We start from the raw sequence: 18,704 nt of genomic DNA on the forward strand, positions 1-18,704 counted from the left end.
AGTTAAGTTAATGGCCCATCAATTCAATTATCCACTGTATGGACTATACCTAACTAATCAGGTTGGCAATTAGGATGGTACTGTCTGGCAGAACAGTATTTCTACCGCCCTGGATACCGCCCAGCCTTTCCCCCTGTTTTCCCTTCCATTTTCCCTAGGCCTCACTAGCTGGTTAGTTCGTAAGAAGGATGACTATGGTTTTAGTCTTTTCCTTTGAGCCATTAGGAACGACGAATTGGCTGCATCAGTTTCAAAGAAGATTTACACTGTCAAACGTTCGGTTGACAGTACGCCGGTCCCGCTTTTCTGCTTCACAGCGCTGCACTGCCATGCATCCACGTGACCCTACAAACAGAATAGGTGGCCCTTCCGCCTGGAACATTAATCGCCCGCCCCGGGTGACGGGCGCGTCCCAAGGGTCCGATAGGTCAATAATAGTTAACTAGTACTTGGAGTAATAAGACAGAATCCGGAAGTCCGTAACGGAATCAGCTGTTGGATTCCCAAAGTCGTGATTATTGTTCTTCCTGGATATGCGGCCATGAGTCCTTATTTCTTTTAATTTCTTGTGATGAATTAGTTCCCTTCAACGCAAGCTGTGTACATTTCTTATTTCATGTTTTACTAATTAAATAATTCTACGCCGTTGCCATTTTGCGTCGTCGGCCCTGCCAGGGTGAGCCTTTGGAAACGTGTCATGCGATCTATTTTAAGCTAACATTTTACCGCCGAGTTAGATCTCATATCCAGCAAACATGGCTCATAATGAGGTATCGGCCGCCTGGCATCCGGCTCTCAGATCGGAGGATGGTGTACCTTCGAATGCACCTATCTCGGACGACCTAACACAGGAATCGAAAGATTCCACAACAGAATCTGCCGCCGAGCTCAACTCTCCCCAGGCATTTATACAAGAGAACGAGTTTCATAGCAGCTCTTCATCCCAAGATACCGATGCTTCTGTTGACGTGCAGCCTACAGTCGCCCCGGCCGGAATGGACTTAGATACTCCGCCGCATGCTGAGCAAGTCTTGACTCCCGAGACTGGTCAGGAGAACACTGCAGAGGATTCCGCGCAGGAAGATATCCCAGGTAATCAGCAAGGGTTGCTGCAAACAATGTCCGATGAGCCTCGTGTTATCGAGACTTCTGAGGAAAGCGCGCCTGCGTTTGGGGGCGACGCGAACGGGTCTCACGATACCACGGCGCCTGACAACGTTATGGACGAATCCTTTTTAGAAGGACATAACACTACAGAGCATCGCGAGGATAACGACGCAGCTTCTTGGTTCAATGAGCAGGTTGATAAAGGTGACCATCTGACTACCAACGAATTTGTGAATGACGATAACCAAGAGTTTTGGGGAAGCCCTACAAATGGTGATGCCGGGGACGACTTTTTCAGCCAGCTGAAAACCCAAACCAAGCCAATTTATATTCCACCTGAAACAGAATCTAGATATGAGGAGGGTGTTCCGTTGCTAGATCATACTGTTGAGTCACCAGCCCAGCCTTCTGTGAAGGAAGAGAGTCAGATCGATAAACTGTTTGAGAATGATGGTGACGATGAAGGTGGAGCATTCTTCAATGAGGTCCAGGGATCTGTACCAGAAGAAGCAGAACCATCTCCCCATATTACTCGCAAGAGTACCACACAAGTCATCGGCTCGCTTGACGCTTCCCCCGACTCTCCGGTCAGCGCCGCATCCCCAACAGCTCAGGAATTTGACAATATCCTAGCGGCGGCTGCATCAGAGAACCAGGCCAAGGAGGATCTTTCTGACGATGATTTGGCTGCAAAGTGGCAGGCTGAACTGTCCAATGACCAACCTGAGAAGGGTTCAGAAGATGAATTGGCTGCTAGGTGGCAAGCAGCGCTTGATGACGATGACGATTTGCTTTTGGAGGATGAGATTGACGAGAGCTCGAACAATCGTCAAGAGTCACTTCCTCAGGATCTGAATGGGAGTGTCTACGAGACGACCCAGGCAACCCTGAGCAGTCCCTTCGGTACTCCGCAGAGCTCAGCGCGACCTCAGGCGCAACCCACCAGTTACACGCCACATCAGCCATCCACATCGGATTTACTACAAGGGATCCCAGGCATTGCTCCTCAATCAAGTGTCGCTCCAATGCAAGACTATTTTGCAACCCCACCCCAGCCGCGACCGACCGCAAAGAGAGCAGAGAGTTTCGCAGAACGCTCTAAACAAGGCTACAAGTCACCCTACGACCTGCCAGATGATCTTACTCGTCCTCGCAAACCCGTGGTCGCCCACAAACCGGTTGTCGCGCATCCTGGTAGCATGCCACCACCACCACCTCGGAGTAGCAGTATCCCAGGGCCTCCTACCAATGCGTCAGGGGTACCTACTCCACCTCCGGCGGCAACGTCAGTTCCAGCTCCACCTGTCACCACACCTAAGAACTTCTATGAAGAACTTCCTTTGCCGCCCCCTCGGCCAAGATCCCGGCCCGCGAGCTCGGGACGTTATACACCTACTGCTAATATAGTGACGTCCCCACCATCGCACTCGCAGCCGCCGCCGCCTCCGCCCCCAGCGAACCCATATGCTAGCCTCTCATCTCCTCCGCAGGACAGTGCTAGTGTCGGTTCTCAACCTCAGTTGCAGCAACCAGAACGCTTAGATCCGTATGCAAATCTATTGGGCCCCGGTGCTCCAGGTGCCCCGGCAGCGCCTAACGCAGCGTCACGATACTCGCCTAAACCACCTACTGTACAACCTGGGACCAAACCTCCATTGGCACCCAGGTATTCTCCGGCACCACCCCAGTCCGCTGCCCCGGCACCACCTCGTACCCGCTATGCTTCTCAGCCATCCAGCGTCTCTAGCCAGGGGGCTGTTTTGCCCTTCCAACCACGTACCTCAAGTCCGTTGGCTCATCATGAAAAAGTCTCATACCATCCGCCAGAGGGTCTTGCTATCAGATCTGTTCCAGAACCAGCATCTAGCTATGCTCCCAACGGTATGCAGCCGCAACCGGATGAGCAGGAAGTTTCTAACTCGATCACAGCTCCCGTTGGCGCTGTAGATTCAGCTGTTGCGACGGCGGTTCCTGAAAACGTGTCGGCGGCTCTTCAGCCCACCTCACCTCCGAGGACTTCGTATGCTCCTCCGTCGTATATAAATGAATTTTCAAAGCGTGTTGCTCCTATGGCCAGTCCTCCACCGGCGGTTGTGCCTCCTCCTGGTGACGCTCAATTTGTTCAGCCTCGCAGGTCACAAACTCAATCCCCTAGCCAACAGGCATCGGCTCCAGGATTGTCTGTACCCTCGGATCCTTTCCAGCGGCCTGCTTCGGTTCATGCTCCTGCTTCCCCCACGAAGTCTGCCAACCCCTACGCCCCATCTCATGTTTCTCTCCATCACCGTGTTCTGTCACAACAACTTGAGTTCATCCCACCCAATGATGGACAGGAATTGGATCCACTCGAGCGATGGAAAGGCGCCCCAATTGTCAAGTTTGGATTTGGCGGCTCTATAACGTCATGTTTCCCAAAGCATGTGCCTCGATATGCTGCTGGTCAAGCCGCGCCAAAAATCAAGTCTACCCCAGGAGAAGTGAAAATACTCCCAGTCAACGATTGGGTGCCTATCACTGAAGGCATTGTGCAACATCCCGGTCCACTGAAAAACAAGTCCAAGAAGAAGGACCTAGTTGCCTGGCTCTCGAGTAAGATCGTGGCATTCGAGAATGAGGGCATCTCTGAAGCAGCCCAATTACACCCTGAGTCTTCGAAACGGCATGACGAGAAAATATTACTGTGGAAGATTGTTCGAGCGTTGGTAGAACACGATGGTGTCTTGGAAGGGTCGGCTGAAATAGAAAAGTCGTTACGCTACATTATATTCCCTCACCTGCAAAGTTCAGAGTCGGAGCCGACTTCCGGAGTCAACCTCCCAGCCTTCAATGCTTTGCCGCCACTGAACGCCCCTTCCAAGTCGGATGCTACTGACAGCCAGTCAATAGAGAGCATTCGCAATAGCCTTCTTGTAGGCAACCGGGAGAAAGCCGTATGGGATGCCGTGGACAATCGTCTATGGGGTCATGCTATGATAATCGCCTCAACCCTCGATAGGTCTGTTTGGAAGCAAGTCGTTCAAGAATTTGTCAGACGTGAAGTCAAATCTACGACTGGTAACTCGGAATCCCTTGCCGCACTTTATGAAATTTTCGCCGGAAATGTTGATGAAAGCGTTGATGAGCTTGTCCCCCCGTCAGCAAGAGCGGGATTCCAGATGGTCAGTAAAGTTGGTGGACAAGGGCCGTCTAAAAATGCCCTTGAAGGTCTGGATAGCTGGAGGGATACGTTAGGGCTAGTCTTGAGCAACCGCAGTCCCGAGGACCACAAGGCCCTGCTGGCCCTCGGTCGACTGCTCTCGTCATACGGTCGGACGGAAGCTGCTCATATTTGTTTTATGTTTTCACGCGCCGCGGTATTTGGCGGTGCGGATGACCCTCAAACGAGTATAGTTCTCTTGGGAGCCGACCACCAACATCTACCCATGAACGTGTTGCAGGATGATGATGCGATCTTGCTTACTGAAGCGTATGAATATGCAGTTTCAGTCTTAGCGGGGTCTCCTACGTCTACATTACCCCATTTGTTGGCGTTCAAACTCATTCATGCTTGTTCTCTGGCAGAGAATGGTCGCAAATCGGAAGCTTTGCAGTACGCCGATGCCATTACAGCAGCTCTAAAGGCAACTACAAAGCCATCTGGCTATCACAACCAACACCTGCTTTTCGGAGTAGACGAGCTCTCGGCGCGCTTGAGACAAACGACAAATGACAGTGGGTCTTCTTGGATCTCTAGACCAAGCATGGAGAAGGTTTCTGGTTCGATGTGGGCCAAGTTCAACAGTTTCGTTGCTGGTGAAGATAGTGACGCCGCCTCAACAGGTTCCGGAAAAGCTGGAGACGGAGATATTGGGCCGTTTGCTAAGTTTTCCGGCACTCCAACCGTCAGTCGGTCGCCATCCGTGTCGGACTTTGGGCCCTACTCCTTGCCTGCAGCCCAGTCAGCGCCAGGCAGCGGCCCTTCACGATATCAACCGGGCAACCAGTACATCCCCAACTCCTCCCCTGAACAATATCGTGGAAGATCATCTCTTGATTCCCAGAGATCATTGTCGTTCGGGTTCTCGTTTGGGCAACGACGAGGTTCCCAAGAACCATCGACACCTGTTGAAAGCAGCGCGTATCCAGGTGGCTCACTTTACGGGTCTCCATCTGCCGCGGGCTATCAATCTACCCCCCTCAAGCGTCGTATATGCCCCTGGCGCCTGTTGTGGAAGATTCAGCCTCTCAGCCCTACCCTGTCGAACCTGCCCCAATGCAAGGATCCCCTGTGAATATCTCACCCTACCAACCCCCGGTTAATGAGTCCTTTGGCGAACCTCTGGATCAAAGTTTGGCGACAGTACCTGCATCTGGCGTTGCCGGCTACTTTCCGCCCGGTGCCGGTAGTGGCTATGAACCACCTTCCGTCGAAATTAGCGCAGCTCCTACATTGGACACCACGGAAGAGCCCACCCATCAGGATGTCCTAAAAAAGAAGAAGTCCTTCATGGACGATGATGATGACGATGACCTTGCGGCGCGTGCAGCCGCTATTCAGAAGGCTGAGAAGGCACGCAAAGACCGCGAAGCCGATGAGGCCTTCAGAAAAGCTGCGGAAGCTGATGGTAAGTTCTGTCCCTAGATGTTCATACTTGGACATATTATTGATTTTTCTGTACACAGCCAATAGACCCCCCGCTGCAGCGAAGAAATCATGGTTTGGCGGTTGGTTTGGAGGAGCAAAGAAAGAGAACGACAACCACAATAACTCGGGGGGGCCTATCCGTGCCAAACTTGGCGAGGAAAACTCTTTTTATTATGACAAGGAGTTGAAGAAATGGGTCAACAAGAAAGACCCGAACAGCGCCAGTGTATCACGTGGCACACCGCCACCACCCAAAGCGTCGGCTCCTCCTAGCAGAAGTGCCAGTGGTAGCACTGCACCGCCTGCAGCAAGCCTGGGCTTGGGACCTGATAGTAGGCCTCCGTCGTCTGCAGGTGCTCCCCCGTCACTATCCAGCAGCCCAGCACCACCCTCGCTTGCTGCCCCCCCACCTATGCTAGGCACTGCTCGGTCAGCCTCTACTGGTGCAGCCATGCCCACGCCACCAATGGGCTCCTCTTTGCCCCCGCCTCGCCCTGCAACATCGCTGAGCCATGCCAGCTCCATAGATGACCTTCTTGGGGCACCACAGGCACGCAAGGGCGCCCCTGCTAAAGGACGGAAGAAAGGCCGATATGTCGATGTGATGGCGAAATAGGCTAGCCAGCCTACTAGATGCGGGGTCTTTTATTTTTTTTCTTTTGTGTGATCATGTCTTACGATTTTCCTAATTCCCGGCCCCACGTTACTCTTTGCACATCGTGAAGCGCATACGGCTTGCGTGTGCTATAGAATTCTTCTATCCGCCTGCACAAAAGTCTTGCATAGTGCATTGCCTCAATGAGGAGCACATTCTTCTTCTCGACCCCTTTGCATGACCAATATATTCCCGTGTACAATAAATATTTGCATATGCACCTTATGCAGTGCTTATTGCTTCCCCTTATTCCCCTTGATGATTGCTTTGCTTACACTTCTGTCCATCTGAGATCTTGGCATTGAGTGATGTGGAGGTCTCGAACCGAAGGCTTTCTGCTGCTTCGAGTTTCACGGAACATGAACGTTTATTATTTGAACATTTTAATGGTATTATAATAATTTCAACCTTCGGACGCTCAACGTTATGTGCGCTTCTATTGCGCGTACCTTTACATGCAGAGACTGTAATACATCCAGAATCCGAGCCCAGTAATTCTATTCAGGCCGCGTAAGAATTGATATAATACTGTCCCTGTCAGTCTGAACCTCACTACGTCGACTTGAAAAACTCACCGTCAAACAAGAATCTTCTCCGCTCCAGCTCCCCGGCAAGTAAACGTAGAGTATCAAAGCTGTCTCGTGGATAAAGCCTGTACGCAAGTCAACAGAATCAGCAAGGTGCTCCAATCACTGTTGTAAACGACGTTCTCAACTTACATGCAACGACCTTGGGACTCAATCGCCCAACACTCAGCACCCTTCCCCAATCCTTCCCGTCGATTCTCACTTTCGCCCAACCAGCCTCATCATCATCGTGTAGAGCTCTCATCCGCTCACTAGGCAGCTGCTCAATTTCCGTCTGAGTGAGCTGCCCCGGGTCCAGCGACGGGTTCACCAGATCCGTCCAAACACTCGAAATACGCAAGGCATCCGTAGCGATCGCCAACTTCAGCGATCCATGCATGTTAGCCGATAGTTCCAGTTTAGGCGAAATAGCAGACACAACCGCAGAACCCGAAGAGCCCTTGGAATCCGCCGCCAGCTTAGTAAACCGCTCGGAGATACTCTTCAACTGGAACAAACTCGGCAGGATGATGTGCACATCGGGGTCACGACATCGCGGTTCATGGAGCCCCTCGATGGCAGATTCATGCAGGACTTTCACGGGAATTTCCTGCGTAATGACCGTCTCGCGTTCTCGGGGCCCAGAACCGGCTGCTGGTCGGGACGCACTGGTTGGCTGACCTGCGCGACCAGCATCCTCCCCTCCGAGAGCCGGGCCGGTCATGGCTGCATGGTCCGATTCAGCGATGCCTAGTGCGTTGGACCCGGTGGTCCAGGATGATGCGTGGATGGTGAGAGCCAAGAGAGGGACGTTGCCTTTTTTGGTCAGACGCAGTTGGGCTGACGTCGCCGCTACGGCGGAGCGAAGGGCACGGTGGAGAGCACCGATGGGGACTTCGAGGTTGATGACCCCGGAGTTGGATTCCAGGATATAATTGGTTTCATCGAAGATGGCTTCCTGGTACGATTTGTTTAGATAGGACCTTCTTCGCTCGGATGACACTGGGTTACATACCACGGGTAACTGCGCCCAGACTTGGGTGCCTTGATCAGGGATGATGGTAAATCGAACGATTCCATCTTCCAGTCGCATCCAGCATACTTTACCCAGCGATGAGAGGGATGCTGTCAACTCTATAGATAGGTGTTGGTGCTTAGTGGATTGCTGGGCATTAGGTTGAAGCATCCATTGAGACTTGGCGGGAGCACCAACAGGCAACGTTGGTTTACAGGAAGAAAGGGGAATCCAAGGGGACCAAGAAAAAGGGCAGACAGCACTTACTTGAAAAAGTTGCAGCGTTAGCGAGTTGAGTGCGAAATCGCATCTTTAATCAAGGCATGTTATGGCATCACATAGGGATCGAGAGTTGATTCGATCTTATCGTCGACGTTCCTTATCGGCGATAAATTTAACCCTGACGCGGAAAACACGAGACATGGCCCAAGTCGCTATAGTACTGAGTTCGTGAGCATTTGTCTTTTTCTTTTTCGATTTTCAGTTTTATTCTCTATCTAGAATTATTATCGCGTTTCAATCCTTGCTTTGGATTATTTGATTGGGTAGTAGAAGGATAAACAACCAATTTTTGTGTTATTTGAATTCCAAACGATGCCGGCCGACATGATATATATATCATATCTTTCCTGTACTCGGTACATTGTGACCTCCAGCCACTGTCTCGATACCCTAGCACTTTCATTCGCTTTGCTATTTCTTCCAGCCGTAGTATGTCACTGTTCTGCACTAGACAAGATCACTTGGATGGCCTGTGCCGACATCGAAAGGACAGGACGCATACGAATCGCTTAGGGGTTGACTATTTAGTATTGGGTGAGGTGACGAGATCTTTAGATCCAACATCAGAAACCGTCCCAAGACCACAAAATTCCTCATTTCATACTACAACACCCATCTGGCCCCTTTTCTGGAAGCTGGTTCTAGACGTTTGACGAGTGGGACAGACCAGGCAAATGCCATTGGAGATGTTTCGGGTATTAGTTAGAGCGACGGAATGCTGAGCTTGGGGGTTGATCCCCACGTGGCTCATGACAACACCCTGCCATCTACGTACAAAGTGCAAAGTGCATACTAAGCCCTTGAGTACTCCGTGTTGCTTCGAGACCGTTGTCTCCCCGGTCTCCGTTGGAAATTAGACTTACCTTACTCCGTACTCAACCTTGGCAAGAAGGTTGAATGCCTCCCAGATTAAGGGTCAGGTATAGCCCTGCCTCCTTGCCTGTGTCCGCTGGCTGTCTTAGTTTCAGATCAGTCGCCGAAGGCTGAATGGTATGTACAACAAGGGTGTTGTTTTGCAGATGCCGTCTCCTTCAATGCTAAAACCCTTGGTCATAATCCAGGATCGGTTTCAGCTAATGCAAGCTCTCTAAATTTATCATCCTCTTTGGTCACCACCCGCCACACTCACCAAGCTATTTGGCACTTCGATCGATGGTTCATGACTTGGATTGACAATGCATGGTCAGTCCCACCGAGGAATTATCTATTCTCGCCACCACAACCCTGGGGTTGGCACTAAGACGATAAACGTTGTAGGATGGTGTTCCCAAGGAAGGAATATCTTGTCAATGCTCTCTCTTATGACGGGTGCGTCGGGTAGCAGAGAAAAGGTAGTGTCAGTGATCTACTGCGGCAATATGTAAGGGGTGTCGATCACAGATCGATTGTTGTTTTGGGCTTTAGGGTACAACCTAATACCTCGCCTCTTTCGCGTGGACGCGACTCAATGGTCTTCGAGTGTGACCGAAGCGCGTCTTTTATGGAGAACGAAGTTCAGCTAACTCAAGATGCGCGTGATGACGACTACATATTATTATGGGTACTTCGGAGCTTTTCATGGTCTAAGATGGGAGATAACAGCATTGAAAGCCTTGATTCCCTGCAAAGAAATGCAAGGGAAAAGTCCGTGCATAAACATGGTTTCTATGAATTGACCACCCTTGACAGGATATACTGCACAGTTCATTCATGAATTGGAATTTACAAAGCCTATGGATCACTTTGTTTCCGTTCGCCCCAGCCACCCACAGGGGAATTGAGGGAGACTCCACTGAGCTAGGGGGATTTTGTGTCATGTAGCTCTAGACATACATACATAACATACCGATATAACGTCCGACGGGATGTTATACAGGAGAGTTCATCTGCATCTCACCCAGCTCTGGAGTGGGAACTCGAGAAGATTTTAGGTTTTCTGAGTCATGGAGTATAGCGTGTTATTAAACTTAAGAAGAGGAATTATGAGAACGAAGGATTCCCCAGAGGAAGATGAAGCTAAGATTCAGATTAAGACCGAAAATCAATAGTGGCAAGCGAGTAGTGGCTCCGTATAAATAGTAATCCTGGGTCCCCCTTTTGGCAAGCGGAAGGGCTCCACTTTTGTCCCGTTCGAGCTGAGAAACACCGTGACTTTCTCCTCATTCCAGCTCACACCTGCAGCCACTTCCTTCGAATCATCGTCATTCCCTTCACTAGAGAGACAGTTGGTCCAGGTCTCTCCCTCCCCCCGTCTCAGCTCTGCAGTTATCATCCCACATTCGTTTATTTCCTTTTCTTTTGGGCTACTGCGCCTCTCCGATCTTTTTCCCTTCCCCAGCCTTCTGATTGTGATCTATCAATCCCGGAGCTCACCTTGTAAATCCTCCGTCTTTATCTGCCTCTCTTCCTCCCACATTTGGTCTTTCTTTTTCCCTCTCTTCGCACTGGATCCTGCATCTTAAGTTACTAGTATTAATTACCGACACACTTATTTCCACTGATTCCTCATACAACAACGCCGACCGTCGCCTACCTGCCCAACCGTGACCCCAGCTCGGTATCTCCGGAACACCCCTAAACAACCTCACCTCCGCTGTCGCTTTGGGGTTCTGCAAGTTCGCATCTCAGCATGCTTGCTTATCAGCGGTACACACTCTTTCACATTTCTAAATCAGCTATTCCACCGCCGGCTCCCAAATCGCATTTCTTAACTCCGTCCTTATCCGACCAACATCTGTGAGCTGTTCCGGTGGCCGTTCTCCTCCGACATGGCCACCAGCCGCAGTAATCCTATACCTCCACCTATCTCCCTTCCGGCAGCGAACGTCGCTTCTCATGCCGTACCGCCGACTCCATCGCCGAGTCGACCAACAATCCCCAACTACCAGTCTCTCGATCCGTTACTCGCAAACTTGTCCCCCGAATCTACTCTCGAAGCGCTTACCTCAACAGACGCAGTGCCCAAGAACGAACCCGCATACGATATCCTCTCCAAGAGCATATCCCAAGTCTCGGAGGCGGAGAGAGCTCTTGGAATCCGCGCGGCTGTTGCGGCACAGAATCTAAGCCTATGGTATAAAGAGGTGCAAACGTGGGAATGGCCGAAACGCACGGATGCCCAACTGGGCCAAGGATTTATTCCGCCTTCTACCACGACATCCAATGCTTCAGAGCCAGAATATTTGGGCAGCCTTCCTGCAGAAGTTGTAGCTGAACACGAGAAACGAATCGAGGAGATTCGTGATGGCATGGAAAGTCTAGGTGTCGACGAATTGAAAGAACATGTTCTGAATGCTCATATTCCTTCACGGTCTCGGCCATCGTCATCCAATAGCAATCTTTCCGGACCCCCTTCGTTCAGCTATGTGCAATTAAGTGATTTCACCGCTGTTATCACCGCCACCATCTTGCGCGCTCTCCCACTTCTCTCCCGCCTGAACAGCCTCCTTTCCACGTGGGATGTTCGGCTACTAGTCCTCCGCCAGGTACCGGGACTATTGTGGAGCCTGCGTCTAGCCCAGTCTGAATTGAATTCGGCCTTGGACTTGTTGAAGTCCTCCGTGCCCCCCAACGAGCAGGATGCCTTGTATTCCCTATCAAATTATCATGCCAAACGCACTGCGCTGGAGGTGACGGTTCTTTCGACGGGGCGACGAATGGATCGTATGCTTGATGCGCTAGAGGGCCGGGAAGACTCGTTGCCGGAGAATTGGATTGATGATCTAGAAGCTATCGAATCTGGTTTTGGTAACTGGGTTATGGACGCCGAGAAACAGACAGTTGAGAATGAATGGCGGCGCATGATGGCCAATAAACAGCAAAGCAAAGACCACCCACAAGTGCCAAATCAGCCAACCCCTGTATCGGATGAACATAGAACTCCCGAAGACTTTACCACCCACACCCCCGAGCCTTTCCCCCAAGCTGTACGTCCACCTTTGATGGAAACTATCGCTGAGGAACCCGGAAGCCCGACTGAGGACCAGAAATCTTTTGAGAACATGCTTGGACAACCCGTCGTGACCTCTCAAAGAACCGAACAAGCTCCCACTCGTGGTTCTGATACATCGTCCTCTCTTGATGGCACAGAAGTGGCCAGCGATAGCTCCGAAGCCAGCCAAACCCCGCAAGAGGCCAATACTGTAATTGAACCGCCCGCGACCCCGGAGAGAAGTACTGCGAACACTGTGGTCTTCGATGCATCGCCTTCTAGCGGGAAAGAAAATGCAAATGCCCACCTGCTCCCTGATCAGAAACCCTCATTAGAATCTGTGTGCACTGACGCAGCTAAGGACGTACCTTCCTCTGATCTTAACCGGGAAGAAGTAGCGTTGCCAGACGATAGCTTGCCGAGAAAGACGGAGCCTATGTGTGGACTCCAAAAAGCGATAGAAGATCCGTTTATTGCCCAATATGAGGAAATGGGACAGTTAGAACAGCCAACCAAGGCAAGAGACTGTCCCGGGGATGCCACCTCTCCTGAAGCAGATAGTTCCCCAGCTAGTCCAAGCTCGCAAGCAGAAACCGGGAGTGTCATAATACAGAGACCCAAGGGTGTTGTAAACTCGCCCAAACCGGAAGAAACGGTAGAGCCGCATGGGGACGAAACATCGACAGTCTCAACTACCCCGGAATCCAAGATTGAGGTCTCTGATCAACTACGGCCTGCCTCAACTGAAGAGGCGACAACTTTACCTAGCGTCACTGTGGAACCCGCCCCCACCGATATTGCTGCTTCGATATTGGTTAATCGAGATAGCTCACTTTCTCCTCAAACCAGCAGGCCTTCGTCACCGGTGTCTTCTCGGCCTCCTCCCTCGATGACAAATGACAAAGACACTGCAGCTCCATCTCCAAGGCAACCTTTGGATAGCCCCATCAAGCTTTCTAAAACCAGACCGGGACGTTTTGATTCGGAGCAAACCACCATCTCTCATGGTCGACGAGTATCGGGCGCCTCCACAGATTCTTCTGATTATCCATCACTCGTATCCAGCCCGGACATCCGAGGATTGCGTACCGTTTCGTCGAACGGAACACCTAAGCTTATTGAGACTCCTCCATTATTCCAGACAGACCATCGGCAGTCTGGCCCCATACCGACTAATAGCGAACATACATTGCGAGAAGACCGCTTGCTTCGCTTAGACAGCGAAAAGTCTCCGCCCACGTCTTTGAAACACAACCGGGCTCTTAGCCTTCCACTGCAACGATTTATCAATGAACGGTTGGATATGGACTTCGAGGATGAACCAAACACCGATCTGACCATTCCGACCATTGTCAAGAAAGTCACGGACTCTCCCGTAAGATCAAGTTCCCATAATGATCGCCTGTGCCCACAGTCACATTCGAGCAAACACCGTCCCTCCACCTCATCCACCGGTATTCGCCGTGCTGTTGGCCGGCGTTCTGAGCTTTCTCGGGAAGACCGCACATCTTCAGGGCCCGATAGCGTGACACAGAGACAGCCCAAGGCTTGGGAGCGCAACATGAATACCTCCGTCAAAAATCCGGCACATAAAGCTCCGCTCTCCCAACCACCCGTCCTTTCAACAGCCACCCGTGTCAGGAAGCAGCTGACTGCGCACCCTAGCCTCGAAAGCATTGGGGTATATAAGTCTACGCCTCGTGTATCCGGAGAGACATTGACCAGCACAGTGAATGAGAAGACGGGCTCCCGGCCGTCGACTCCGGGTAGCCAGATAAGAAGGCCAAGGGATCATTTAGACGAGAAAATAAGCTCTATTCTTAATACGCTCCCAACGCGTATCCATTTTGAAGACCGTGAAGCTGATGCATCATCTGCGATATCATCTTTGCCATTGAACGCTAGGGAGCGGTTCCGCTCTATATCCCCGCAAGGGTCAGTGTCACGCAGCGGCACGCCCACCCCATCGTTTACCCTCACCCCTGCTGTTTCTCGTAGGAGATATTCACATGCTCCAGAGGAAAGCTCCGTGAAACTATACCATCTGCACCAAGGTGGTAAAACCGTTCCCACCAAGCTTTTCGTCCGTTCAGTGGGAGAAAATGGTGAGCGCGTGATGGTACGTGTTGGTGGTGGTTGGGCAGATTTGGCCGAATATCTGAGGGAGTTTGCTATCCATCATGGCCGACGACACGTTTCAGACACGCCTCGCGTCGAAGTTCAAGGAATATCATCTCGTGAATCGACGCCAACTTACACGCCACCGGGGAGCAGGCTTACTAGGTCTGGCAATGGACGATGCACGCCGTCCCGACCCCATTCTGTTATCAGTAATCGACCATCGTCCTCACTGGCTGTCCGCAAAACGAGACGGGCTTCGAATGTATCCGATATGACCGATCTCAGAGCAGCAAGCACAGGCGAGACACTGAACTTATCATCTTCCCCCATGTCAACCGTCTCCTCGCGCAGACGGCTCTCAACTTCTTCTAATACCTCTTTCGGTGCGGTTTCAACCATGAGTGACGCTCGATATGGATCTATTCCTCTTGGTTTGGCGGGACCTAAACCGCGATCTAGGTATGCGCCTATGAGCGCAGAAAGTGAAGCGTGGGTGGAAGATGTCCTTGGTCAAGCACGGAGAAGCTCGTCTCTACGACCTTTCACATTTGGGCTATCCCCTCCCGAGAATGATCATACTCCTGGTAAAATTCCCACTTTACTTAAATCTAGAAGCATCAGCGATATTGGGAAAGTCGGCTCGAGCAAGCGAGTTGTCCTCCGCGGGCTTGGCAACCGGTAATCTGGATCCATCGATGCATTGCCCTCTTTTGATTATTACCTCACCTCCCAGCATATGTCCCCTCTCTTACATCTTCCTTCTTATTTACTTTGGTCCACTAGCACTGGCGTTTGCCGTTTATGCGGGTTTGTTTTCATCAGAGGACGGTTCTAAGAAAAGTATCGGGCATTTTGCATTATCGGTGTTTTTTCTTTCGTTTCTTTCTTTTCTATTTTTTCCGGCATTTGAAAAGGGGTTCTGTTTGAATTTGGTTTCCTCTTCCCTGCTCTTCTTCATCCTTTTTGACAGACATCTAGATGGTATCATTCATTGGCATTTTTTGCATTCAAGCAAGCGTTTCGGCTTCTGTTTGTGTTTTCTGTCGTCTGTTCATTGCTTTACAATTCTTTTGCACATATTTAGATACCCTCATATACGGTTCCTACCTTCTTCTATGGCCGCTTTTCATGTTTATATTTTAGAAGAAGAATACATTGGAAATTCAAGAATTTGTTAGACATTGAGAATTCAAATAGCCACTAGTCATTTCGCACCGGTACTCTTTCTCTATAATCTCACCCTCCCGGAGTTGAGTTATGCTGGCTAGATCCACTGCTTCAAGAAATTCACCTCAGGTTACAACAATAAAGAGAATAAGAAAAAACGCTAATACGAACACCATCACTCCAAACCGGCCACACCAAGCTATCTAGCAAGAACTCATAATCCATAAGACCCAATCAACACGGGGTACAAGCACAAACGAAGCCAAGTCTTTGAGCAAGAGCGGTCATACCGAGACTTCTCGTAAAAAGAACATGATAACTGAGCCATAGCCCACCCATCAGAGTTACACAAGTGTAATGCAAACGGATTCTTCAGGATGAATTTTGCGCTTGTTCGCGCCGTTCAGACGGCTGTCGCTTCCAAGGGATATCTTTGCTGAATAGCTCTCTTAGTTCGGGAGAAATTACTTTGGGCTCGCTGTTGTCGACGGGTGGAGCGCTCGGTCCGGAGCTGGTGCCGCTGCTGAACCCGGTGCTTGGGGGTCTTTGGGGCGATTTGCCTTTGTCTGCATCGGCAGGGGACTGGATGGGTTTTCGTTGGTGGGTAGAAGGAGCGGGAAAGTTGTTTTTCTTGTCTATTGCTTGAACGGCTCGTTCGAAGCGACGGAATAGGGATTCGGCGCGGGTGAGGATTGGGATGAGTTCCATTGTGTTGGAGAGTTCGTTAACTGTAGATGTTAGCTTAATAGGCCTTCAGGCCGAGAGAATGAAAAGTACTCACTGTATTTCAGAACCTCATCAAAATGCTTTAAGTGGTCCATGATGACATCTCTGTGCTTCTCTAGGATTGCCAAAGCAATAAAAAGATGGAAGCTGCTGGATAGATAGTCGGTCCACAATGTCTCCCAGAGGCGTAAAACATCCACCCATTCGAATTCGCGCTTGTACCAAACGAGGAGCATGCGGAAGAAGAAGAAAAAGTTTGTGCTGTCGGCAGACTGGAGGTGAAGGTATAGCTGGGGATCCATGAGTTGTACGAGGTGATCTAAAGTCAGAAGTTGGGCACGCATGCCAGACTGGTCACGAAGAAAGTTGCGTTCCTGTTGGATCGGTCAGTAGCTGAAGGTTGTTGATGATAAAGGGTGGAATCGTCACCATTCGGTCCATGAAGCCGACAAATGCCCAAAAGGCCACAGCATCATCCTGCATGACCGCATATATCGGTGCTAACAGGTCGCTCATTCCTTGAACATAGCCCAAGTCAGGGTTATATTCATTATAAGTCAACAACATGTCCTTCATCTGTTCTAGATGAACATTCGTCCCTGTGTCCGCGAATGGCGAGTCAGGGTCTGGGTGAGGAATATCTTCCCCAGCGAAGAGAGGAATTGTGCGGTCGGTACGATGTACATCCTTTTCTGTAATTGGTAGGTTTAGCAACAGAGACGGTACAACAGTGTGTAAAGAAGACATACCAATGCGGTTCCTCTGCTCTTTCCACCACTCATGCTGCTCCTCGGTGGAATGTCCCTCGACCATCGTTTCCCACCAGGCACCCTTTAACCGAATGTACTCATCCCGTTTGGAATTCATAAGAGCTTGACGTTCGTCACGGGAGCTGTCCCATGGATATACGCCGAGAAGGAAAAGCCAAGCTAGCTTTCTAACGCCGTCGTTCGGATCGAGACCCCCATGGAATACTCTCTCTTTCACCTCCTCAACAGTGACCTGCAACCTGCCTGTAGTTGGGTCGAAGAATCCTTCCCATTCTTTTAGAGTCAATGTCTTGCGTCGTTCGTTGATAGACATGGTTCCCGTTTCGAGTTCGAGAATTTCGAAATCACCCACGGAGCTGTTTTCCATCTCGAGGACATCCCGTGCAGTCCATATCCGCTGGTTTCTCTCGCGCTCGCTCTGTTCAGATATGCTCATGGCCCATCGAGCAAGATATAGCCTGGCACTATCAAACTCATCCTGTAAGGTTTGGATCTCAGGTGTCTTCATCAGCCGACGGACTTGTGGAGGAATTCGTGGGTTGTCGGCTATCTCATTCGCTGTCCGTTTTGTAAAAGTCGTGATTTTGCTCAGCTGCTCAAGCACCTTCCATCTAGTCTCCTTAATCGCTTTCATAAAAGGATCCATTCCCGCGTCCCGCTGTCCGCTGCTACCTTGCGCGGACGGACCAGTGGCTTGGTCCTGGGCTCTGGTTACTGTTCCATCGGCCGTCAACGGCCGCCCAAACGATATGCGATCTTCTTCGGATGGGTTGATCAAATATACACTATTATCGACGGCTGAACGCTGCACCTCCACATACTTCCGAAGCCACCTTAGGACCTCGTCGCCACCCCAGAACAGACTGCCATCCTCACCGAAGGGGTCAAACGATTCCTGAGTCCTCTTCCTTTTTTGTAGGATGGTTGATTCGCATTCGCTGTCATGGAAAAACAGTGCGGGGAAGCTATCACCTGCACGCGTATTGATCACAAGGCTTCCAAACCACCATCGATGCTCGGGGGTCGTACAAGCAACGAGTAGATCTCCGAGAGTGGTACGGCAAAGGCATAGAGCCCTATTGGGTCTTTATGAGTGGTGGTTGTCGGCAAAGGGGGTACCAAATATTTCTGTCGCGGCGGAGAGGAGTCGCCCGCAAGATCGACTTTGACATAGGTGCTATAGGCGTCGCCTAGCGAGGATTCCGGAGCCCAGGCAAGCAGGTATGATGATAGCTCGGCCTTTCTTGAAGAGTTGGTCGATGCAATCGCATTGGAGGCACCATGAGCCGGCTTTTGTTGAATGAGGGCGATGAACCCGGGAATATTATCTTTGGAGGAAGGGGTGGGGTGAACGTAGACCTGCAATTATCGGTATAGATCAGAACCGTCAGCGATTAATTGATATTGATTAGAACATTCTTCGATCGTCTAACCTTGCTTTTGGAAAAGAGTAGTTTGACCCCTCTCCCAGTTGTTGCATGTGAGATGGTATTGTAATCGTCCTCCTCGTCGTCGCTGACGTCGTAGTAAGAAGCCGTGGGCGACGGCGGCGAAGGTGGCGGAGTGTACTGGACTCCCTTGCGCGCCATTTCTCTTTTTGCGTCTTTATTTCAAGACTACAGATGGATGATGTTTTGGTTGAAATGATTCAGGAAAGATAGTTCATCCTTCTCCGTTATCCAAGTAGTTATTTGTTGGTAGAAATCCCCCGTTTGGTAGGTGGATTGCGGGGAGAAATGAAGAAAGGCGCAAACGTCACGA

At 50.7% G+C, this 18,704-nt stretch overlaps 4 protein-coding genes across 4 annotated transcripts; 2 read left to right on the forward strand and 2 right to left on the reverse strand.

The window, feature by feature from the left end:
* Positions 1-755: 755 nt before the first annotated feature.
* Positions 756-6,641, forward strand: sec16 (COPII coat assembly protein SEC16; the record flags this gene model as incomplete). Its single annotated transcript, XM_015546639.1, has 3 exons — positions 756-5,232; positions 5,289-5,711; positions 5,770-6,641. The coding sequence occupies 3 exons, from the start codon at positions 756-758 to the stop codon at positions 6,345-6,347; spliced, it is 5,478 nt and encodes a 1,825-aa protein (XP_015411095.1). The 3' UTR covers positions 6,348-6,641.
* A 246-nt stretch (positions 6,642-6,887) lies between these two features.
* On the reverse strand, positions 6,888-8,277 carry ANOM_001383 (checkpoint protein HUS1 family protein; the record flags this gene model as incomplete). The annotated part of the gene is made up of 5 exons (XM_015546640.1): positions 6,888-6,914; positions 6,962-7,038; positions 7,106-7,910; positions 7,968-8,086; positions 8,235-8,277. The coding sequence occupies 5 exons, from the start codon at positions 8,275-8,277 to the stop codon at positions 6,888-6,890; spliced, it is 1,071 nt and encodes a 356-aa protein (XP_015411094.1).
* A 2,719-nt stretch (positions 8,278-10,996) lies between these two features.
* ANOM_001384 (GAS2 domain protein) lies at positions 10,997-14,962 on the forward strand (the record flags this gene model as incomplete). The annotated part of the gene is made up of 1 exon (XM_015546641.1): positions 10,997-14,962. The coding sequence occupies one exon, from the start codon at positions 10,997-10,999 to the stop codon at positions 14,960-14,962; it is 3,966 nt and encodes a 1,321-aa protein (XP_015411101.1).
* Positions 14,963-15,819: 857 nt separating this feature from the next.
* On the reverse strand, positions 15,820-18,532 carry ANOM_001385 (GTPase-activating protein GYP7; the record flags this gene model as incomplete). Its single annotated transcript, XM_015546642.1, has 6 exons — positions 15,820-16,175; positions 16,229-16,547; positions 16,603-16,865; positions 16,923-17,881; positions 17,935-18,302; positions 18,377-18,532. 6 exons carry the CDS (start codon positions 18,530-18,532, stop codon positions 15,820-15,822), a joined length of 2,421 nt encoding a protein of 806 aa, XP_015411100.1.
* Positions 18,533-18,704: the final 172 nt, after the last annotated feature.

Source organism: Aspergillus nomiae, assembly GCF_001204775.2.
Source record: "Aspergillus nomiae NRRL 13137 chromosome Unknown contig00018, whole genome shotgun sequence".
Lineage (NCBI taxonomy): Eukaryota > Fungi > Ascomycota > Eurotiomycetes > Eurotiales > Aspergillaceae > Aspergillus > Aspergillus nomiae.